Source organism: Haliaeetus leucocephalus, unplaced genomic scaffold (assembly GCF_000737465.1).
Source record: "Haliaeetus leucocephalus isolate CR32 unplaced genomic scaffold, Haliaeetus_leucocephalus-4.0 Scaffold556, whole genome shotgun sequence".
Taxonomy (NCBI): domain Eukaryota; kingdom Metazoa; phylum Chordata; class Aves; order Accipitriformes; family Accipitridae; genus Haliaeetus; species Haliaeetus leucocephalus.
In genome coordinates, this window is record NW_010972992.1 from 5,835,149 (window position 1) to 5,858,244 (window position 23,096).

The 23,096-nt window shown below is 56.4% G+C and overlaps 1 protein-coding gene across 1 annotated transcript in view; it reads left to right on the top strand.

Annotated features, from left to right (window-relative positions):
- The window catches only part of AGRN (agrin), a 114,891-nt gene that overhangs the window by 48,701 nt on the left and 43,094 nt on the right, over positions 1 to 23,096 (top strand). Inside the window, exons 3-4 of the mRNA XM_010577375.1 lie at positions 3,259 to 3,306; positions 22,666 to 22,881. Coding sequence (XP_010575677.1) covers positions 3,259 to 3,306; positions 22,666 to 22,881 — 264 coding nt within the window. The remainder of the gene's footprint in view (positions 1 to 3,258; positions 3,307 to 22,665; positions 22,882 to 23,096) is intronic.

A 23,096-nucleotide genomic window follows, 5' to 3' on the forward strand; every position in this document is an offset into this window, starting at 1 on the left:
TTTCCTCCTCGCTCTTTCGTCTTCTCTCCCTTCGGCCAACGCGTGGGGTGAACCCTCGGAAGGTCGGCGTTAAGGTCTGCGAGCTCCCCGTCTCACGCCCCCAACCCACCCGGGGTCGCCCACCCGTTGCTTTCCATCGCTATCACCGTGTCGCTTCTCCATGCCGGGCTCCGCGGGGAGCTGGAATCTCTCCGGGAAGGATTGGCATGTCACAGCGGTGTGAGGAGGGGAGCTGGCCTGCTCCGGCCGTCACCGTGGCCGTGACGGGCACCGTTGCTTTCTACCGGCGAGGTGGCAGCTCGCCGAAGGGGACGAGCCGGGGTTGCGGTCCCTTCTTGCTCACCGGAGGGCTGGGAGGGTACCGGAGAGCTGGAGCCCGGCGGCGGGGGAAAGCTGCTCACCGGCTGCCCTGGAGAAAAGCGGAGCCGAGAGGGGATGGATGCGCAGCGGCTGTGAAAGGAGCCTCGGTGTGGAAACGGGAGCGTCTGCCCTCACCCGGGGCGTGGGGCAACTGAGCGGCACCCTCGGGTTGCTCCCGGCGCTCGGCTGCGAGGATCTGTCCCGGAGGGTCGGAAACCGGTGAGCCTTTGGGGGGTGCTTGCTCCGGAGGAGACGGCGTGGACGGCGGAGGAAGCTCAGCGTTCCTGGAGCGAGGCTGGTGCGGAGCCTGAGCGAGGAACCGAGAGGCAGCCGAGCGGTGAGACCTCCCCTCCCATCCCTGCCGAGACGATACGGACGTTGCCGAGGCTGCAAGCCTGAGAGGGGTCCCATGCCGGCACCCCTCACGCCGTCTCCGTCCCAGCCCCGCTCTCGGATGCCGGCGCGCGTCGGTGCTGCGGCAGCCCCCACCGTTCCCACGCCGGTAGCAGCTTGTCCGTGTCCCGGTGGGCTTGGCCGCAGAACTTGAGCTCTCAGCACTTTTGCCTGGGGTTGTTTAGTTTGCTTTCTGCGGGCAGGTGTGGATTGACAACTCCCGGGCTGGAAGAGGGATTGCTGAGCACAGGACTGTGCGTGTTCCTCCGGAGCGGGCTCAGACCTGACCCTTCCTAGGCTGTGCCTCTGAGATGGCAGATGTGGGGACAAACTCTTGCTCCTGAAGGTGCCCCCGGCCTGCCCTGCCCTCCTGCAAGCAGAGGATGGGAATCTCCGGGAAAACTTAGGTGTCGCAGCTGCCGAAGACAACCGGGAAGGGAGGAAGAGGGATCCATGTGAGCCTTGCGGCTACTCTGCCTTGGATGGGTCGGCGGCGGGTTGAGCTTTGGCCCGCAGCGTGACGGCCAAGCATGACGGCTTGCCAGTACCCCATGGCGCCGGGGGCCTTGGAGCGGGACCGAATGTACCAGCACAAGGTCTCCTTGGTGGTGCGGTATTTCATGATCCCGTGCAACATCTGCCTCATCCTCCTGGCCACCTCGACGCTGGGATTTGCCGTGCTGCTCTTCCTCAACAACTGTAGGTGTCCCCGGGCGCGTGGGAGGGAAAGGCAGGGGTTAGGTCAGCTGGCGTGCTGGGGTTTCGGCACTGGAGCAGCCCTCCCGACGCTGCCAGCTGCCGGCTGGGCTTTGCCCTGTGCCCAGGTGCTTATCGCTCGCATGCTGCTGTCTGGGGAGAAGCCGGGGAGGTGACAGCCCGTTCCGCAGCTGTGCCCCACTTTTCCCCGAGATGATGTTGGCCCAGAACTGCGGAATGGAGCTGCGAAGGCGGGCGTGCGTGGGCCAGCCCCAGCTCCCCACCGTGCGTGGTGTGCTTATGCTCTCAGCTGTGCCAGCACCCTCTGTGTCCTGTGTCCCCTTTCCCCCTGGCCCCCCCCCCCCCGAAATACTGTGTCTCCTGATCTGCTGCTTGAGGTCTGAGCGCGGGTGGTGCTCCTGGGGGGGACGCGGTCGGTCCGTTTGTGAGGCGGGGATCTCGGCAGGGCTGTGTGGGAGGTGAGGAGCAGAAGACGGGCTCCTGTGAGTCCTGCTGAACAATATTGGGGGCCCTGTCACTATATGCAATGGGTGGAAGATGCTCCAGGATCCCTGCTATGTTCCCTTGCTCTGAAGAATCAGCAGAGGGTTGGGGCAAGACAGAGGAGTTTTCCCTGAGGTTAGGCTGTTGATCTGATCCCTGGTGTGGCTGAGTAGATTGCACTCTTGGGTGTTGGTACCTCCATGCATTGCCAGCTGCTCTAGGCACCGTGCTTTGTTGCTTCATCCTCGCGCAGGTGCTCGCCCTCCCAACGCCTGGCTTTCTCTAGGCGCAGCCTGTGGAGGAGGACGCCGTCGTGCAGCAGCGTCTTTGACCTCCTTGATGCTGGGAAGTGCCAAACACCTGCTGTGAGAAAAACCTTTAGAGGGCAGGCAAATCCTCCAGCCTAGCTTTGGGATGCACTGTTTCCTCGGGAGGGGGGGGTGTGGTTGGAAGAAAGCTGTGTAAAACTGTAAAACGCACAAATGCATTTAAAAAGCACTGGCGGGAGCAGGGCCCAGGTGATGGTGGTAGGGAAAGAGCCTGGCCCGTAAGGAGTGGAGTGCCCTCTGCCACAGCCTGGCTTTGCTGGCCCTGGGCACATCACTTAATAGAGAGCAGAGCCCAGTTTGACACTGGCATTAGGGTGTTTCCCACTCAGGATGGCAGGGTCCGTGGAGCCAGCTGCCTGAGCGGAACTCTTCTCGCCCCCCTGCTTGATCAGGGGTTACCCAAATGTAGAGGGCTGGCTGGTGGCGAGGCTGTGTGCCACCTTGCTCTGGGACCTGCGGTCACGTCCGTGGGAGTTTTCACCTTCTGCTGCCCCAGGCTACCCCTTTCTCCCACCTTTGCCTTCTTGCCTTGGAGGCCGCAGCGTTCCTCAGTGCGGTCCTGCTCAACCCAAATGACTTGGTGAGTCAGTGCCCGGGTGGGTGCGTGCGTGCGAGGTGATTACAGTACGATTTGCATCGCCGCCCTGGTGAAATGGCACACGACGAGCCGAGGCAAGCCCCAGCCCTGCCAGGCAGAAGAGGGCTGCCGCCAGATCCCAAGCCAGAGATGCTCCATCGATACTATTGGGAGAGCTGGGGCTCCCGGCTCCTGTTTCTGCTGCTCCCTTCTTCTTGCAGGACCTCCCGGGTGTTCCATGGGTGTTGGTGCCTGCTTGCGCAGGCCATGCGTACCGAAGGAATGAAATGCTGGCCCAAACGCTGCTGGGGAGCTGCGGACAGAGGTCTGGGGGGGAGGAGGAGGAGAGAGTGTGCCAAAGGGAACTGCTGATAGCTCCGTCTTTTTGTTTCTTTGCAGACAAGCCCAATAGTTATTTCACTCAGACGCCGCCGACGCCGCGAGATGGTAAGTACGCCGTCGCTTGCTGGAGCTCGGTTCTCGTGCTCAGGATGCGCTTGAGAGCAAATCGCTTGAGTCTCTCGTGCTTTCCCCGCAGCTGGCGGTGGAACAGTGCCTCCTGACCCAGTGATCTATTTTGCAGCTGACTGGCTGCTCTCTGTGCCCGGAGCGGTGCTGCAGCTCACTGGTGCCCGTGCCTTGCCCTCTCCGGTGCCCTGGAGATGCGGGAACATGGTTCTCTGGGATGAGGAGGGAAGGCAGAGCGACTGTCCCTCAGGGCTCCCTGGGAGGCACAGCAGCCCTTTCTCTGCAGAGGCTTTCTTTGGCGGCTGTGGTGGAAGTGGGGAAGGGCTGGAAAGGGAGGTTGGGATCTTCCCTATGCTCAGCAGTTTGCAGAGCTTTACTGGTTCATCTGCTGAGGCCGTGGAAGGGAGGCGGCTGGAGAAGGGGACCTTATCCTTAAAAGCGGCAGTGTTGAATCCAATGGCTATTCTGTGTTTGTCCCCTAAGGGCCTTCCTGGATGTTGGCAAAGGGAGGGGGGAAGCGGAAGGAGGTGCAGAAAGGCTTGCTGCTCTGCAAGCACAGAGGAAAAGGGAAAAAAAAAAAAAGCAAAATGCCATGTGTGGCCATGGTATGTGGCAGAGTCGCAGGTGAGGGAAAGACCATGAGAAGGTCATGGGGAAATAGCCAGAAACAAGTGCCTCCCTTGGTCCCTCTGTTTTTTTGGTGTAGCGTCAGAGCAGCTCAGGGGAGGACAGCGAGGGAGGTGACTGGTTTCAGCTTGTGGGACCTGGAGCTCGAGGCTGCATCTCGCCATGGCCGGGGCAGCCAATATCCATCCTCCCTGCCAAGCAGGGAGGGATGCCTCTTCAGGGGAGTGATGTGGACACGGTGTCTCCCCGGGACTCTCTGCTGCCTTAGCAGGTCTTGGTTTTGCTGGGAAGGGACTGGAGTGGGTTGTGCTGGCTCATGGCACCAGGAGGTTAAATAGACACAAAGCAGGTAGGAATCTCTTCAGCGCAAGTGCGTGGGACATGGGCTGAGCAGCTCAGGGAGAGGTGATTTTTGAGGCTAGCAGAGGTTGCTGAGATGCTGTTGGCTGTTTATTAAATTACTGCTTCTGCTGTGCAGCCAAAGTTGAATCATCCCAGCCCATCCAGTCTTGGATCAGTCAGCTACTAACACTGTACAAATGCTACCAAAAAATCTGTTGGGCTCGTGCTCCAGCTGGCAAAAGGTTTCAGCTTTATGAGCATTAAGAGCAAAGTAGAAGCTGGTGTTCAGCTGGACATCAGGTATCTCCACCGCCCTGGCCAGAAAGGGTGTGGGCATGTAAATTCTGGGGGACTGTAATGCAGCCGTCCTTCCTTTCCCATCCTTGCTTGGGTCCCACAGGTTTCTGCTTCTGCGCTCTCCTAACAATTCCCTCCCCACCTCCAAATTGTCACCTTGCCAGTCATCAGGCAGTATGGTGCTTTCCTCGTCCTCTTCCAGAGTTATTGGTCCTTCCCTGGCAGACCAGGTGGGCCAGCACCTGGGTTTCCTGTGGACTTGCATTTTCCCTGGAACTGTGGTACTCACCTATAGATTGCCACTCACCTATGGATTCCCTGGTGTCTGATGAGCAGTACATTCACCAGCACCTCACACCTTTTCTCTGGGCTTACTAAAGCCTTCTGGTTTCACAGACCTGTAGGAACTTTGGTTTTTGAGGCTGTGCTGTTATCAGTCAATGGCTTTAAAAGCTGTTGGACGCAGGCAGGCGAGCACATGCTCAGATAGTGTCATCACAGGAGCTTTGTTTTCTCTGAAAATCAGGTTTAAAATGCCCTGCTTTCTGCTGGCAGGCTGTTCAGTCACCTTCCCCAGCCTCCCTAGTTTCACGTGCACAGATAAGAACCCAGCAGAAAACAGCAGCCAATTAATAACACGTTTGTTTCTTTCTTTCTTTCCTTCTCTGATGGGGGTGGGGAAGGAGGCGGGGGAGAAACGGATGCTAGATAAAATGTGATTAATCTATAATTGGACCAGAGAAGACATCTAAAGCAAAAATAAAAACGAACGTAGGTGTAACTCCTAGCTTAGGGCTCCAAAATATTAGCAGCCCAACCCATCCAGATGACATACTCCAAAAGATCTCTGGTCCCCACAGGAGATGGAAAACTACCACCCTTGGTGGGTTGCCAAATGAAGCGCGCGTCCTTTTGCAAGCCTAATACGGTGCAAATGCCTCGCGTCGTCCTCAGGAAGCATTTCTGGGCAGAGAGGAGCAGGGGGACGTGGGGAGGAGGTCCCCTCTGGGGTGAAGGGACTGGTCCCTGCTGCTTCTGCTGTGCTGGAGGGACTGGCAGCGTTCATTGCCTGGGCTGGTTTGGAGATGGGGCTCTGGTCCTGCATCTAGCCCACCGACTTCGATGGGGCTATGCTTGTGCTTGTAAACTGCTGGGCTTTGGCTGAGGTTTGCTGAGCAAGGGCCATGGCTCTCCCGTCCTTGGCTTGCTCTCAGGGTGGCTTTGGTGGAACAAGGTGTTGTGCTAGTGAGAAGTGTGCCCGGCTGTCTGACCGACAGGTCTGTTTTGGGACGGCTGGTTGGGAAGCCGTCGAACCCTTCTCCCTTTCCCCTAACCAGGCAGGGGAAGGTCTCTGCCTCGCCGCCCCGTGTTCCTTTCCCCAGGTGATGCCTGGTGGCATGTCAAAGGCGGCGGGCGAGGATTCGGTGGGTCTCTGCAGGTGGTGGGGGCTGTGTCCCAGCACAGGGGGACAGTGCTACTGTCAAGCACAGCACAGCCCCTCGATTGCTTCATCTCCAGCTGGGCTCCTTGAGGATTGTCACCTCTTTATCTTCTGGGCCAGACCCTCATCTTCTACAAGTCTGCACAGCTCTGTGGTGAGCAGTGGGATGCCACCAGCTGGCAGCCTGTACCGTGAGCCAACAGATCTCTGCCCACCGGTACCAGCTGAGGATCTGCAGCTTGGTATTTCTATCTGGAAACCCTGCTATTGGAAGTTTTGCTGTGGTCCTTTCCCCTTCCAAGTGGTGGTGCAAAGCCAGACAGAAATCATCATCTGCCCTGGCAATGTCAGACCTCAGTTTTCATGGGAACAAGTGGCTTTCCACACCTCAGGCATCTCTTCTGCAAAGACCCTGTCCTGCATACACAAAAGGTGCTGCAGCCACAACTGCTGCCCCGGTGCTCCGGCGATGCTGGAGGTGAAAGACTTTGCCAGCCAGCAGGGAGGTGTCTCTAATTAGCACTCATGTGCTATTTATCTCTTCCTTTTCTTCCAATACCAATTTCTACCCTAGTAAACTCTTCAGCCACGCATTGATTTATAGAGTGGTCTCTGCTTCATTTTGAAACAAGGCCATTAATGCTGTTAACTCACTGCTTTCTCCCAAATCTCCCACGCCGCTGGCATTCCCACAGCTGGGCAGGGGATTGTTAAGCTCTGTAGAGTCTTAAGGCCTGGCTGACTTAAATGCAGTGCTCCGTGAAGGCTGTTGCCTTTTCCCCAGCTGAGGGACTGGCCGGTGGCATCCAAGGCGGCTCATTCTTCTCGTTTCTTGTCAGTGGGAGGCAGGAGCTGGGGAGTGTCTGGGCAGGGAGCTGGAGAGGGGGTGGATGTTGGCTCAGCTGTGGCCCCCCCCAGGGCAGGAGTGCTCTGGAGGGGGGGTTGGCAGGTGCGGTACGGGGGGGCAGGCAGGGTGGGCTGTGCCTTCCCACATCCCCTGGGGTGAAAAAAAATGGTGGGGGAGGATTCGGAGGGTACCTCCTCCCCTCTCCTTGTTCTTGCAGCGTCTGTGATGAGAGGTTTGATTTCTGTTTGTTTGCAGCATCCCTTGGTGGAGTTGTGTGCGAGAGGCAAGATTGCTTTTGTTGTTTGCTCTGCGGAGGGCAGGGAGAACAATAAACCCTCTCGGAGCCGTGAAGCCAGGCTGGCAAGAGCTGGGCTGGCTGCTCAGGTGGATCAATAGGATGAGGCACCGGGCTCTGGGGGTCAGCTCCCCAATATCCCTCTCCTCCTGCCATCCCTCCTCCCCTGGGTGCCCTGCAGGGATGTGGAAAGCCCCCTCGGCTGGGGAACTTGTTAGCGAGGTCTGCGTGGAGCGCGACGGTGCAGAGCCAAGAGCAGCGAGCAGGACACGAAGCTGCCCTGCTCATGTGGGAGCCGGCGGAGGAGAGCAGGGCTCTGCCTTGCCGGTGGCAGTTTTGGCTCTGACCGTGCCTTCGCACACTCTCTATTCCTGTCCCTGGTGCAGGCAAGCCTCCTCCCGGCGTTCCCTGGTGCAAGCAGAGGCGAGGGGCTGAGAGCAGAGCAATGCAGCTGGGGTCTCCCCGGCAGGGTCTGGTGTGGCCCCTTTTGCTTTTTGGTCTGGCAGGTTTGGGTTTCTTGCCGGCCCCAGCAGCTTTCTGGATCAAGCGCAGGGGTGTGTCCTTATCTCAGAACTACATCTTGCTTCAGCCTCTCTCCAGCAAGCATCCCTCACGGACAGGGAGAGTCACGATAGGTCGCCAGGGTGGTGGGAGCCAGCCCTTTTGCTGGCATTTGTGTACCTTTGTAGATGTGTTAATGGCACCAAGCAGCTCTGGGGCCTGTCTCTGCTGGGTTTGGAAACATCCGAGAAGGCTGAGAGGGCTGGACAGCCGTTTCCTTTTGGCGAGTGTGGACAGAGTGATGCCAGCCCAACCCGTTGCACCAGGCCGAGGGAGCAGTGCTAAACACTTATTTATGGATGCATAAAAGCAGCAGTGATGCATGAGATGAGGACATCTGAGAAATTAAGTATTGGAAAAATGCTTTCTTGTGCCCGGTAGCCCCATAAATACAGGGTTTGCAGTACTGGTCCAGGTATGGGGTTAGGCAGAGAAAATGCTGGTGCAAGTGGCTTTTCAAGTCTGCATAGGAAATCGGTTAGCGGATTAATCCTACAATACTCTGAGTCCTGGGCATTGTTTTTCACCCGGCTGCTGGATGCCCTCTCTTCAGCACCACGTTCTGGCTTTGCCTCGTCGGGTGAAGAGCGAGACAGCCACCTGCAGCGTTGCAAGGACTGGTTCCCCACGTCCCTGCTGGTGGCCATCTCTGCCTTCGTGGGGTGTGAACGGTGCCGTGCGTTACAGAGCATCTGATCTGTGCCAGGAGGGTGTTAGGAAATACTCCCCACCTGTAGATGATGAGTTTGGGCAGACTGAGCATTACCTTGGCTGTGCTCCGGTAGCGAGAGAGCCTGGAGGGTGTGCGTGCCTTGCCTCCCTTCAAAGGGGACCATTCTGTTAGGGACAGCCAAGTGGTGTTCGGAAGTGGTGTTTCACGACCTCTGTCTTCCAGCCCTGTGCCTGCATGTGTTCGCAGCCGAGGAGGTAGATGCCCTCCAGATGAGGAGGAGGCGTGGGGAGAGGTTTTACCTGGCTGTGCAGGGCTGTGGTGCTCTTCAGCACAGAGCACTGACTGTGCCTGAGCACCAGCCACATATCAGAGGTCCTGGTCTTGCTCCTCCTGTTTGATACTTCATTGGGAAAAGACGCTCCTTCCTTTTATTTGATTGGTTTTAATTAACATCCCATAATTCTGATGAACAGCTTCCTCTGGCCAGTAACCTATTGGCATGGATGTAATGAGGGGAAAATAATTGCCTTGGGCTTAGAAGTCACCTCAGGTGCTTAACCTCCCCTTGCCTTTTCTGCCTAGTTATGCGTGCTGCCCACAGCCTACCTGCAGCCCTAAAGATCAACCTTGCAGTGTGTTGATGACAAGAAGGCCGGGGCTGGCCCGCGCCTTGGGAGACGTGTGTGCTCTTCGTAACCTCCTCCCGCTGCCAAATTCACACTGAGCCCTTCCTTCTCCAGTCTCTGTCGGACAGAATACCGGGAGGCAGCCTTGGGCTTTTAGTTTCCTCAAAGGAGCCAGGTGGGTCTCTGGGCAGCTCTGTGCCTTCTCAGGGGGACAGTGGAGGGGACACTTGGCTGCCCTGGGAAGAGAGCCATGAAAATATAACTTAAAATAAAACACAAGCTCTTCAATTTTATTCCTTTTCTGCGTGGCAGTACTGGGAACACCCTGCTGGCTTTGGCTGCTAATCCCAGCCTATTTCTCTTTTGACACAAGCCAATATAAGGCTTGGATGCTGCAAAATGAATTAATAGTGCAGCCTTCATGGCAGGGCTGATCTCAGTTAGTAGAACGGGAAGGTGCTGCAGACCTGTCTTTTTTTGTCTGCCGACAGATGCATTTTAGTCTTTTCTGACCACCCCACACTCTCTACCTTTCGCACCCGTGCTTTCCCCGGCCCCAGCCCTCTCCCACACGTGCGGTTTGAAATGTCAGGAGCTGACTTGCAGCGTCAGGAGCGGGCAAAGCGATCTGCTCCAGCAGTAATCCATCTCGCTACGGCCTTGGGCCATGGCGTCCACCCGTGTCCGCTCCCTACCCGACAAACGCTGTTGGACAGCGGGGCTGACGTTAAGCCTCGCCGGTGCTCCTCGTGGGCCCTCAGTGGCTGCTGGGCTGCTGTGACCTCTCCTTTCTGTGTTGAGAAGTGGAACAGGAGTGTGTGGGGAAGGGGTGCTCCGTGGAGGCATGCACGTTTGGGGCACAAGCTGCCCCGGGGCCATGGCGGCTCAATGGAGATGCTCTCCTGCTTGATTGTGCTCTCCGTATTCCCCTTGCAAGCCCCATTATGCCGAGGAACGACTCCTTTGCCAAGGCCACGCGGGGGGAAGCGTGGTGGGGAGCAGGGAGAGGTTTGCACCCCCTGCCTGAACTGCATGGCACTGGAGTAGCCTGTCCTGAGGCAGACGGGGTGCCCAGCTGCTGGCTCCGGCAGCATGAGCAGTGGCAATGTTTCTGCACCTCTGGCCGTGTCAGCGGGTGGGCGGCTGGGCTGAGGCTGGTGTTGCCGAGCGAGGAGGGACTCGGAGCATCGGAGCGTGGCGGGAAGCCTTGTCACACATCACGGAACAGAAAAAAAAAAATCACTCTCTCTGCGCAAGGTGAATTTTTTGTACCAGGCTTCTCAGGAGCTGCTCACTTTTAATTACATAGTGCCTATTCCTTCTCTAAGACTTTGCTGCAGCACTGACTGAAACACTGATCTCCTGCACTGCCGGTATGGTGCTTGCACCCACCACCTTGGGTGGAGGGGGGGTGACCCAGGGTGCTTTTCTATTTGCCCCAGGATCCCGGGCAATTCATGCCTCCTTGGTGAAGCCATCTGTCCCTAGCTGGCCCAGGGGGTCCTGCAGTGAAGTCACCATGGTTACATCTTTAGCTTCCCCTTCCTTTTTTCTTGCTCATATTCACACCCTACAGCAGTGAGGCAACAGCTTGGGGAGCCAGGACCGGGGTCTGCTTGTGGAGCTTCAGCCCCATGCGCTCGCCCCATGACCCAGCCTGGCTTTCTTGCCTGCTGCTGCAGTGGGAGTGACCGTTTCCCTGCCTGGGTTTTGCACCCTGAGCACCACAGCAAAGTGTGCTTCAGCCGAAGCAGTTCACGCTGCTTCAGGGTTGCTCTGGAGAGGAGAGATGCTAAACATAGCTCTTCAAAAGCTGAGCGGTAGATAAGGTAGCAGCAGTTATTAGACATCACTTTTGATCTCTTGAGAGTATTTTCTTCTCCATTTACAGTGAGGTTTGAGCTTCTCTTGGGGATCAATTTATGCACTTTCATGTTACGTGGCTTAAGTGTTAGAAGAGGAGTAGATGGGAGAACTGCTAAGGTGTTCCTGTTTTTTCCTGTATCAGGTACTTGCTAAGGTTGCAGATCCCCAAGCTTGCCTCACTCTCCCCACACCTCTGCCTCACGTCCCCCAGGACTATCCTTCTGGCATTTGGTCTTGGCGCATTGTGACAAAGAAGCAGCATTTGTCTTGCTTTGTCTTCTCTTCCCCTTGGCCGTGTCATGCTGAAGTCGGTGCATGATACCTTTCAGAGAGAGCTAGTGCATCACCACCAGCTCCCAAGTTAGCCCACTGCAAATGCTACCCGGCGCTGTGCTGTGACAGAGGATTTCTTGCCAAGCAAACGCTGTTTTTGTAGGAACGTGCCCTGAGGTCACAGCGACGCAAGGAATCTTGCCGTTTCAGCGGCAGGCAAGTGTTTGCTGAGAACAGGAGCGGCTGTAGTTGTGCGGCCCCGCGCGCTCCAGGTGTGCCAGGCGATGCTCGGCCAAGGCAGGCATCCCAAGCGCCTTCCACCAGAAGCAGGGATCCAGCTCCTCCGCAGGCAGGCTGCGGGGCACCACGGGAGTCTGTCTGTCCTGCGTAGACGGGTGCTCTGCCTGCTGGGGTCACCAAGGCTGAATACCAATTCTTCTGGATGAGGTACTTGGTGCGGAGCTGCTGCCAAAGCCGGCGGGGCGGGCAGCCCCGCAGCTAAAGGACAGCCCAGGGTGGGCTCCTGCGCGGTGGAAGACAGCGTGCAGCCGAGGGGAGGCCAGGCTTAGCACAGACCCTGTGACTTTGGGATCTTCATATGAAGTGCAGAGGGAGAGCAAAGGAGAACGGGAGGCGTGAAGGGTATGAGCGATCTCCTTGCAAAGAGCGTAAGTAGACCTTGCAGAGCGCCTGGCAGCTTGGGGCCTGGGAAAAGTTGGCAAAGGGTGATGCGCTGGCTTTGCCGACCGATGCGCTGGCTTTGCTGACCGTGCAGCTGAGTGCTGGCTTTGGACATGTTGCGGCTGGGGAGGAGCCATCTTTCCCTCCCGGCATCCAGAGGCTGCTGCAGCCCTTCTTCCCTGCTGAGCTCTCTAATCTCCCTGATTCGTAAACACTCTGTTTTGCAGAGCGTGGCCTCTGCAGGCAGATGGGAGCAGGTTAAAACAATTCAAGTATTTTTTTTTTCTTGCCCTTGCCTCCCTCCCTTGCGTGGGCTACGTACAGGCTGCCATCCCATCTGAGCTTTGAGGGTTTTGCGGCGACGTGGCTGCTTGGGGCAGATTCCTGCTTTTGGCCGCTTGCTCTGTGGCGAGGCTCGGGGGAGCTGTGCCCAGCGGGGCATGCAGGCAGGGCAGCGGGAGCCTGCTGCTGAGGCTGGCTTCTCGCTCGCATCTCTGTGGAGCGCGTTTCCAAACTGTTCCTCTTTCTGATGGAGGCTGATGAATTCTTCCAGTGATTAGGAGCTGTGACAGTCTGCTCAGAGCTGCTCTCGCAGGGGGCTCATGACAGATTAATGAGGGAGTCTTTTAAGATGATGTTTGATTTGCAAGAGTGACTTGGATGTTTTAGACCCAAGAACATGATGCTTTCAACTCCTCCCTGCTCCACCCTGCCCTGCCCACCCCCGGCACTGCCTTCATCTTGCTCCCTACCATCTCCCTGCCTCCAGCACACGATTTTGCTTTTAGATCTTCCAACTGATCCACATTTTCCCTTGCTGCCCACCCCTCCTGACCCCCAATTAGAGACCATGTAGTCAGCTCTCCTCCTGCTCCTCCTTTGTCTACCTTGGCCCCTGCTGCCCGCATCGCAGGTGTCAGCCCTGCGAGGTGCCAGGCTGCCCTTTCCTGGGTGATGACAGGCTGCAGTGCTGACTGCTCTGCTGCTGCTGCTGGCAGGTTTGATTTCAGTCGTGGTGGCTTTTAGAAATGAAGAGTTTTTTTCAGGCAGCTGGGCTGGAGAAGGTTTTGGCCGGCAATGACCACCTTTCTGGGCTTCCCCTCGCTGCCTCCCCGTGTGACGCAGACGCGCAGAGTGTGTTTGGGGGTGCTGAACTACCACGTTGTGGTCTCAGGAGGAGATACCTCGTTTCTGAGACCTCTGTCGTATGTAGGGCTGTGCAAGCAAGATCCTTGGAGAGCTGAGAGCGTCACAGAGGCTCCCAAACTGGATGGTGGATGCCTACCATTCTCTCAGCTTCTTAAGGACCTTCCATCCTTAGAACGTGTCGGCTTGAAAACTTTTAAGTGGTTTGGGGACTTGTTCTGGAGAGGTTCTTGTGGCTGTGGGAGCCATGGATATGCAGCTGCGGTGTAGCACAGCTCCGTGGCTAAGCTGTGGAAATAAAGATGTGCGTGATCCTGATGAGCAAGGAGGGGTGATGCCTTCCCTTTGGTACCTGCGGGGCTCTATGCCGGGGTGCCGGCAGCCCTTTTAGCCAGCATTTGCCCCTGGTCTGCTGCTGCTCACTGAGGCTAACTGCAGCTTTCCAGCTCCACGTCAGCGGCATTGCACGAAGTCACTGACCGTGTCGTAGGCAGGGACAAAGTGGGTGAAGATGGGGCAAAACCGGGGCTCGAGGACTTGGGGTTAGCATGGCCCTAACGCTGCCCTGGCTGTGCCAGGGGTAGGGACTCTGCGCCAAAGTGCCCGGGTTAAGCAGCGTGGCGTTAACGACACACGATCTGACGGCTCTGCCTTTCTTTCCCAGGAGAGCCGGTGCCGATCTTGGCATGGCCCGGCCAGGCCTGTGGGGTGGACACCCCGCTTCTGCTGCCTGCGTGTGGCTCTCCCGGCCCCACGGCGAAGGCCTTTGAGCAGGGCAGGCGGCTCCTTCTCCCTCACCGAGCAAGCCCTGGCTGATGCAATTAATATTGATGGCAGCGAGGGTGGGCCCGGGAAGAGAAGTAAATGTGCACAGGCAAGAGCCTGGGCTGGAGCGCCAGCCTCACCGATCTCCATGGCAACGGGCGCCTCGCGCTCATGCAGAATTAATGCCAGCCTTCGCCGGCCTGACACACGCCCAACGGGCTCTGGCCCCCGGGGGCCTTCACGTTTCCCCTCTGCCCTTTTGCCACAAGGAAGCCCCCAAAAGCAGCTCTGCCCTCTTCTTTGCTGGCTCTCCTTGCCTTTTGCGCCGGCGAAGCGCAAAATGGCCTCACGTATGGGGTGGCGGCAGGGCAGGCTCGCTCGGGCTGTCGTGGAGGGGCCTTGTCCCTTTCTCCAGAAGGAAAGCTCAACCTTGGCCCCCGGGGTGGGTTTATCGTGCACAGGCCGTCGTCCTTTTGCTGTTTAGGCATGCTCGCTCGCTACTTCTTGTGCTTCTTGTCCTCTGGCTGAGGAACTGTCCGTGGCAGGCTCCTCAACAGGCCCGCAGCTCTGTCCCGCCATTTCAGTGGCTTCTTGTCTGCTCTGCGGTGGCGGCTTCTCCTCTCTAACACGGGTTTTTAACAGCGGTTGCTCTCAGGCAGGATTTGGGACGGGACTGGTGTGGCCCACTAGTGGTGTCCCCGTCCTTGGGGACCAAGTGGGGAACGGTGGGACGCAGAGGTGCATGTCGGCTCGCTGTCCATCAGTGTAGGTCAGGGATTGAAAAGATATATTTGAGCATCACGGCTTTTTCCCCTCTGCTGCCCAGCCTCGCCAGTTGCTCTCCACTTTGTATTCCCCAGTCCAGTCTGCTTTAAGCGGCTCTAGCAGGAGAGCACCCACCGCTTTCCAGAGAGGGAGAGTTTTTAATCCAACAGCAGTAGATTAAAAGGCAGCCACCTTGACACAGACGTCGTCATTCTTCAATTTCAGGCTCTCCCTATGAACAAGAATACCCAGCGCCAGCGGTTCGGCTACCAGCGGGTCCCCAGAGGTGCAGGCTGCCCTAACCTTCCCGGGCATGCTGCGGGGAAGCATCTTTCTGTCTCCTGCCCGCGGTCCTTGCTGCAGGGATTTGTGGCTGTCCGAAGCGCGGCAGCGTGGCCATTGTGCGTTGTTAGTCTTTCTTCTCTCCTACCCCTTCCCTGTCGCTGGAGACGCTTTAAGCCATGAAAACAGGTACATCCCACCCTCCCATTGCCCACCCGTGAGCTGTAACCAAGTTTCTGGCTGTGCTTTTCCGATCGTTTTTCTCGGCCCGTTCAGAGAAGGGATGGACTCCCCTGGGATCTGGAGCGGGTCCAGGCTGGCAAACACACGTTCTGCTGGTCGGGGAGAGGGGAGCTGCCAGGAGTCACCTGCGCGTTTTCCCCACGTCTCCCTCCTCTGTGGGTGTTCAGGACCCTCCTCCTCCTCCTCCTTCTCCTCCTCCTCCTTTGGCAAGATTCCTGCCAAGGAGAAGGGTTCGGTCTTGGCGGGGAGGAACCGTGTGCCCGCCGGAGCCCCTCTCAGGTGTTCCTCTCGGTGGCTCGGCTGCATGGCCGGGTCCTGCTGTGGAACATGGGGTGGGCAGGCAGGCACGTGCTGTAGAGGGCCTGGCAGGGTACGGTAAGCAATCAGCAAGCTGCTCCAGTAGCGTTTTTTTCTTTCCTATACAGTGGAACAGAGCAATTTTGACTTTACATTTATGATTATTGTTATTAAGTTGGAGAAACATTTTAATGTGAATGCTTGGGGCTTATTAGGTAGAGCTCTTCACCTCAAGATCTCAAAGCACTTGACGAAGCCAGCCTGTTATTAATCCCTACTACTTATATTGAGCTACTTACCTACTGACACTGGGGGTTTGGTTATTATTATTATCTGCGTTTTTTGTAAACGGGAGAACCAAGGCGCAGATCTGGATGGCGAGTTGAAGCTGAAAGCTCTGAAGCTGAAGGCAGAAGCTACTCTCCATCCTCCCTGCCTGCAGCCAGCTGCTGTCTCCCTGCTGCTTGTCCTCACTGCTCTGATCCAGGAGGCTCGGAAGAAGGCTGGGATGGACTCAGAAGCTGGCCGAAGAGCTCTACCTGGAGCACTTGGTACCAGTGGTGGCGTGGCCAGAGCTGGCAGCTGGGAGAGAAGTGGAGGGTGCTGGCTCCGGGCTGGGGAGGGTAGCGTGCAACTTGAAGCCTTGGCTGCTGCGGTTTTTAGGATGCAGGAGACTGAAGGAGGGCACAGAGCAAACCTCTGTGGGTGATGGGGAGAAGAGGGGGTTGCTGAGGCACAGAATGAGCCCTTTGCATACATGTATTGTCACGGGCTCTTGCTTGGAAGAATAGTTTTGCCAGCTCTGGCCCAGGAGTGCTCCAGGATGGGCCAGTATACGTCTGTATGCTGTACAGCATCTTCGTTTTGCCCGGTCTCTTGGGCCCAGCTCAAGCAGAGCCTTTACTTCAACGGCAGCCTTCTCCCGAGCTGCCTGCAGCCTCACACCAACTCCTGCATCTCTCTGCAGAGCGGAGCCGCGCATGGCTTGTAGCCGTTCTCGTGGTGGCTCTGGCCCTCCCCGTTGGCCACAGTGGAGCCATCCTATTCTCAGCTGTCCTTCCAGCCGTTTTGGGCATCTGCAAGCACTGTTGGATGCGAGGAGGTGGAGCTGGTGCCATCTGCCCTGGCAGCTACTCGTGGAGTACCAGCCACCTGTGCCCGCACAGCCTGCTTGGGGAAATGCTGAGCTGAACCTTGGCAGGGGCTTTCCTGGTAATGAAGCATCCCGCTCCCTCCCTGGTGCTAATTAGGGGCTGCCTGAGGAAGTGTCACGGATGGGGTGGGAGGCTTGGATCTGAACCGGTGTCGTTATACCTGGTGCAATGGGTAGTTGTTCCTTCTGCAGGAGCAGCTTGGTTCTGATGAATGCCAGCAGCTCTGGGCCCAGACTGAAGTAAGCAGCGCTCTGCAACCCTGACTCTCACTCTTCCCACCCCAGTTTCAGCTGCCAGCGTAGATGGGCTCCCAGAGGCTCCTCTCAGCTTGTCGTCTCTCTCTTTCCCCTTTTCTTTGCTCATGGTTTGTTGATGTGGGCATCGCACCCTGGCTTCCCGTGCTTCGGTCCGGAGAAGCACTGACAGGCTGGGGAAGGTGTTTCCATAGGCGGTTTCTGTCGCTTGGCTGCTGTGGCTGGCTGGTGCCCCTGCCCTGCTGCCTATTGGGAGGAGCCATCCCTTCTTTCCCCAGCATCTTCTGCGACCACTCCATGCTGCAAGCCCCCCGGGGCCAGGCAAGGTCTGCCCTTCAGGTGGTTGTGCGGTAAAGGGACACTATAGTGGCACCTAAGTTCACTGTGTGGCTTGTTCTCCAGGCTGCAGCAGTGCCCTGGCCTTCCTCTGCTCTGGGCTGTTCAGAGGAGAGATCAGAGCGCTTCGGTGTGCGCCTCACCTTCCCCAATTAGCCAGAGGACAGGAAACCCTCATTAGCATCCCTTTGTGCTCTTTACCCTAAACCAGGCGGTCACCGCAGGATGCAAGGTAGAGCCTCAGAGCATAGTGTATCTGAGCCAGAGCCGAGGCTCTGAACCCAGTCAGGTCTTCCCCTAGCCTTGATCTCTTCTAAAAGCCTTTCTTGCTTTTGCAGGCTCAGCCTGGAGCTGTTGAGGGAGAGAAGGCTGCTCTGTCTGCCCATGGAGTCATGCTGACTCAGTTGTGGCGGGAAGCACAGTACCATGAATTATTTGTAGCAACACCTTTTGCTTTTCCCCTCCTCTCCAGGAGGTGCGCTTTTTTTATTATTGTTGTTGTTGTTATTTATTATTCTCTTTCTGCTCCAGTGCTGCTAAGAGACATGGAGAGGCTTGGCTGGTATTCAGCGTGGTTACAATAAGCCCAAGCCCTCCCTTTTGTTCTGTACAGCTTGCTCAAGTGTTGTGTAGATACCTCGCTTTAGCTGTTTCTCTCCCTCATCTTCAGTGGCTCAGGAGGTTTGGGAAAGGTCAGCTCCTAGCTGTAGCTTTTTTCTGCTCCAGACAAGTGCTGCTCTCATTGTTTGCCAAATGCCTTGCTGCGCCTCATCTCTGCAGCACTAGAATGATTTAACCAGGGCCGTGCTTAGTTTTAGATCCAGTCTGCTCTCTGACCTTGCTGCACAGCCTTGCCGTGTGCTTTGTAGGCAGTTTTGAAGTCCAGTCTTGAACAAGCGCTGAGAGATCCCACCTCCCTTCTGTGACCGGGGAACAGGCAGAACAGGCTGCAACTTCCAACATCCCGAGCAGGGGCTCCATCTTTTGCAAGCTCACGGCGACTCTGGTTCGCCACTGCCTTCCAGCGTCCACCCTGCAGAGGCGTCCATCAGAGCTGGCTCCAAAGCCTCCAGTGGCAGCGTTGCTGTGGACCAGGCAGGCTTCAGGCTTGGTCTCAACCAAGCCCTGCCCCAGCATGTCTCTTGGGTGATGTAGAAGGCACGCTGGTAGGAAAATGTACGGTCGCTAGCCTGGTGATGTTGTACAGCTATCGCTAGAGGGGCAGCAGGCAGGCAGAGCCCTGGTCCCTCTGCGTGCCCCTGGTCTCTGGTGCTTGTTCCAGTCGGGTGGGCAGGTAGATGATCTCCTTGCCATGCTGGCGAGCACCATCTCTGCGTTCCTGTCTGTCCCGACTCGTCTCAAGCTCGGGAGTGTGAAGGCAAGGCTGGCCCCTTTGTCATATCATGGCCCAGCCCCTGGGCACCTGAAATAGCAGCGGCACTGGGAACGGAGAGCAGTCTGCAGCCCCTCGCTTGTGGGGTGCTTTGGATAGCACGGTCTTCACCACCACTGTCGGGAATCAGATTTAAGAGGTCCTTGCACTTCTGTATGCTTTATCTGCTGCCTGGAGTTTATTCGGGCTGTCACATACAAGTGTTAGGACAAGAGCACTTTGTGCCTCACTTATTGCCGCCTTCTGCCTACACCCAGCAAAGTGCTTCTGTCCGTAGTGGCTCTGCATGGGGAATGGGATGTGAAGGCTTGGTCAGTGCTGAGTACCCTGGAACTGATAGCCTCTTCTTTTTGCTTCTCATTTCCCAACTTTTATTCCTTCCGCATCAGTGATGGTTACGCTTCTTGAGTCCTCCCAGGTAAAATTAGAGAGAGAGAGAGACGTTGGGGAAGAACAAGCTCCCTTTGAATTTCGTCTTTTACAGAGCTTGTTGGGTTGAATCATCTTAGCAGGCATAATAAACCTGTTTCATCTCCTGAGTCTGGCAGGGGAATTAAGGCATTTTGTTTTATTCTTGTTGGTGTTCTGAGCTTGCATCATCCAACTGCATCCCAGCATGGGATGGGTGAGTTTTCAAAATAATCTGCTGTGAACAAATAGGCTTCTTCACCAGTAACACCAGCGATGATTAGAAGTGAAAAAAACCTTAAACAACCAATTTGCTTGTCACAATTTGTTTCCGGTTTGAAGCGTTTTTCTTTCCGGCTTTATCTGCTTCTTGGCCTGATCACCGAAACTCAATGAAGCTGGGTCCTCGTCTTCAGGAAGGCCTGAATCACGGTGTTTGGGGGTCGCACCCTACCATACCCCCACTCTCCATCCTGCCTGGGCATCCGCAGGGCAGCCGGGCCATCCCCTTGAGTTGGGATGAGCTCCGATGCACCGCAGTGTTCAAGCTTCTCTCCCAGGGACCGAGCTTGTTGGCAGGGAGTAGGAAGGTGTCTGTCAAACACCGGTGCTGTAAAAGCTCACTTTTACAACATTTGGTTGATGCGGAACAGGAGGTAAATAAATACCCTTCACGTCATCTCTTTTGCTCACATGTGGGCCTATTATGTCCCTAATGTGTTTATGAAATACGATTCTGGGGCAAGGATAGACTGAAACTTCAATTCTGGTAAAATATCAGTTTTCTTTATGTGGCTTGACCCAATTAACTTTGTGACCTTTTTGTCATTTACCATTGATTTCATCGCTTCAGATTAAGAGATTCTTAAATATATGTGGGCAAAACAGTTACAGGGAGGATCACTTAAAAGGTGCCAAGACCCAGTTTTGCTCCAAATCTCAGTGAACAATTCAAAAAGTTTCTTGGAAGAAGAGTCAAAACCATGAGCAATGTTTTAATATCTTCGGAAGTCCTGTCCAGTGCTGAAAAGCTTTTTCCTGCCGCGTTCACAGGCTGGCTGCTGCGGAGCGCTGCGGGGTCTGGGAAGAGGAACGGACGGCAGGGGACCAAAAGGCAAAAGAACTGTTGGTGCTTGAGCTGGGTGGGAAGGAAACGCACCCGAAAATAGCAACAAGTGTCTTAGGGCAGGGTTTTTGAAGTGCTTGGTGATGCCCTGAATTGGGTCCCACTGAAAACTTCCTCAGTTTGGGTAGGACCGGACCCGGGTTGGCCGTTCGCTTCGGAAGCCCTCACCTCGGATGTGTGAGGCTCCATTCCCATACTGTGATGCAAAAGACAAGAACAGAAGAGCTCAAGAAAGGAGAGAGCTGTCCCTGTCATCTACTTTGAAATCCGGGACACGCTTCCCACCTTGGTTTCCCTATTTGCAAGCGTGCTGCTGAACCTGGGCTGGCATGTCCTGAAGGCAAGTGCCTTCAGACAGGCACCTCTCTCCCCCTTGCCTTCTAGCAGGCACCTGATTAAACTCCGCTCCAAGCTGGCTCTGCATCCCACATCTGCACATACCAGCTCCCTTCCTTTCCCTTCCTTTCCCTTCCTTTCCCTTCCGTAGGTCTGATCTCAAAGGCAGCTCCATCTGCCTCCCCTGCGACTGGCAGCTGATTATGCACTACACAGTTACACTTCTGTTCCACAGACCTGCGCCTCAGGGCGGGGGGACGGGATGAATCCCCGCTTGTCCTGCATTTTACATTCCTCACTTGCACACCTCCCCTGCACCCTCTAATCTCAGAGCTCAACAGGCTCATCTGCATTTTAAAAAAAAGAGAGAGAGAAAGAGCAGCAATGGAAGGAGCAGGAGAGACTATCCAGAGCGCTTCATAAAAATGATGAATTGCTTTTAGATATTGGGCAGGAGAGAAAGAGAGTTCTTTTTTATTTGATGATATTAGTCTCTTAGTGGTGCATTGTTGCTGTGCATAGGAGCTTAAAATCTCAAGGCAGTCAAAGGCAAACACCCGGGAATTGAAGTGTAAATGAGCCACTGTCAAGCATTTTATTTTGCCTTTTATGATTTCTCTTTCTCTCATTATGTAGGTCAGTCTCCATTTCTAACGTATGCTGTGTGCGTAGGAGAGCGCGGGGCGGTCAGGTGTGCCGGGGGGGTGGCATGAGGTGCCTGCTGCGCGTGGGTGCAGCAGCGGTGCGGCGGGCGCCGGTGCAGGGACTGCGCTTGGCACAGCGGCTGCGCGTGCAGGGTGGTGCGGCAGGTGTGCATATACGTGCACGCCCGGTGGTGCATTTTGTGAGCGGAGGGCTGCACCCGTGCCGGTAATCGCTGGGCGAAAAGCTCTGGCATCTCTTGCTCTTGCCGTCTCACCTGTGGACCATCGAGTCTGGAGACTCCTGTTCTCTCTCCCCAGCCGAAGAATTACATTTCCTACCACATTAGCAATTCAGATGCTGAACTGGTCTGTGCTGGCTGCTCTGATTAGTGGATGTGATAAAGAGATTCGTGCATCTCCTTTAGAAAGACACCAGCCACGTGATTTGGCTGCTTTGCATGAACAGCAATGAATAAAACAGCGTGTGCATGCGGGACAATCTGTCCCACACTGGGACAGGTGAGGATGTTTTCTTCTCCGTTCCTTGACTTTCCTTTCTCTTGCTGGTTAGCAGAAAACACCTTGTGTTCTGGAGGAGTCGCAAAGGCTTGACCAGAGGGGCCCTGGGCAGAGCAAGTGCTTTCTGGAGCCCTGGGGATGCTCCTCCATGTCTGTACTGGGGTTGGAGGCACCTCCCAGCTCATGAGCTGGGCCCTGACCTCCCTACTGTGGTGCAGAGCTGGTGATAGACCTTTCCTTCTTCAGTTCTTCAATAAGCAGAATGGGCAGCCTGGAGTGAGAAGGGGCACGGAGGAGGCAAGAGGGCTGACGGTGGGTTTGTTAGCTCCTTTTGGACCACGCTGTACCCCAGCCTCTTCCCTCCCTGTCCTTGCATGGGATGAAGGTGCCTAGCACGTATCCTGCCTTACCTGGCCGCTCTCAAAGGGCAGCTGGGCTCAGTCACTCACGAGAGACTGCGGTAGAGCCAACGTGGACCGTAGCACGGTTCCTGAGGGCAAAGGGGATGCTGCCTTCAGGACATCCTCCCTTCAGAGGAAGCTTTCTCTGGCTCACAGGCTTTATCGACCCCGCTGTCGGTGCCGCCCTTCCCCGCGGCCTCTGTGCTGTCTGCTCCGCACAGCACCGGTGCGATGGAGCGGGCGCTGAGGTTACCTGTGCCTTTGCTTAATGCCCAGGCGCTGGGCGCAGCAGCCCTGACCTCGCAACCTCACACTGTTCCCTGGCTGCGCTGGGCAGACCCTTGTTCTCAGGTGCTTGGCTTTGGGTGGCTCTGGCAAGCTTGGCTTGGCCCCCTTACACCTCAAATGCACCCGAGGCATCCCTGGAGAAGGATCCGACTTCAGCGCCTGGTTCCTGGCAGGCAGCAAGAGGTGGCATGCTGAGACGATGACATCCTCGCCCTGAGCCAGGAAAGGGCTTCGCGGTACCTAGAGCATCCACCTCTTGCTGTCACTGCCCTTGCAGCCCTGGTCCCCCGGAGGGCTGCAGCCCCTCTTTGAGCCTGGATGGTGTGGGCAGCTCTGCTAGGGGAGAGAAGGGGGGCACGGGTGGGTGCCTGGACCCGGGCACCGGTCTGCATCCCTCCCGTTCGCAGAGGAGCAGCCGCGGCTCACCAGTCTCTCCGTGTCTGTGCCCGCAGCGTGTCGAGGGATGCTGTGCGGGTTCGGGGCGGTGTGCGAGAGGAGCTCCACCGACCCCTCTCAGGCTTCCTGCGTCTGCAAGAAGACAGCTTGCCCTGTCGTGGTGGCTCCTGTCTGCGGCTCTGATTATTCCACCTACAGCAACGAGTGTGAGCTGGAGAAGGCCCAGTGCAACCAACAGAGGCGGATCAAAGTGATCAGCAAGGGACCATGTGGTGAGTGCAAGGGCAGGATCTCCCGCTTTTAGGAGGCGACCACATGAGGCCAGGGAGATTTGTCCCGAGCTCGTGTCATCACTGCGATGCTGATGATGCCCTGGGAGATGGGGACAGGTCTGATGGGAAGGGACAGTGAGAGAATCACCAGCTCTGTCTTCGTGATCAGCAGAGTTTAACAAGCAGGCAAACCGATGGCCGAGGCCGTTCCAGAG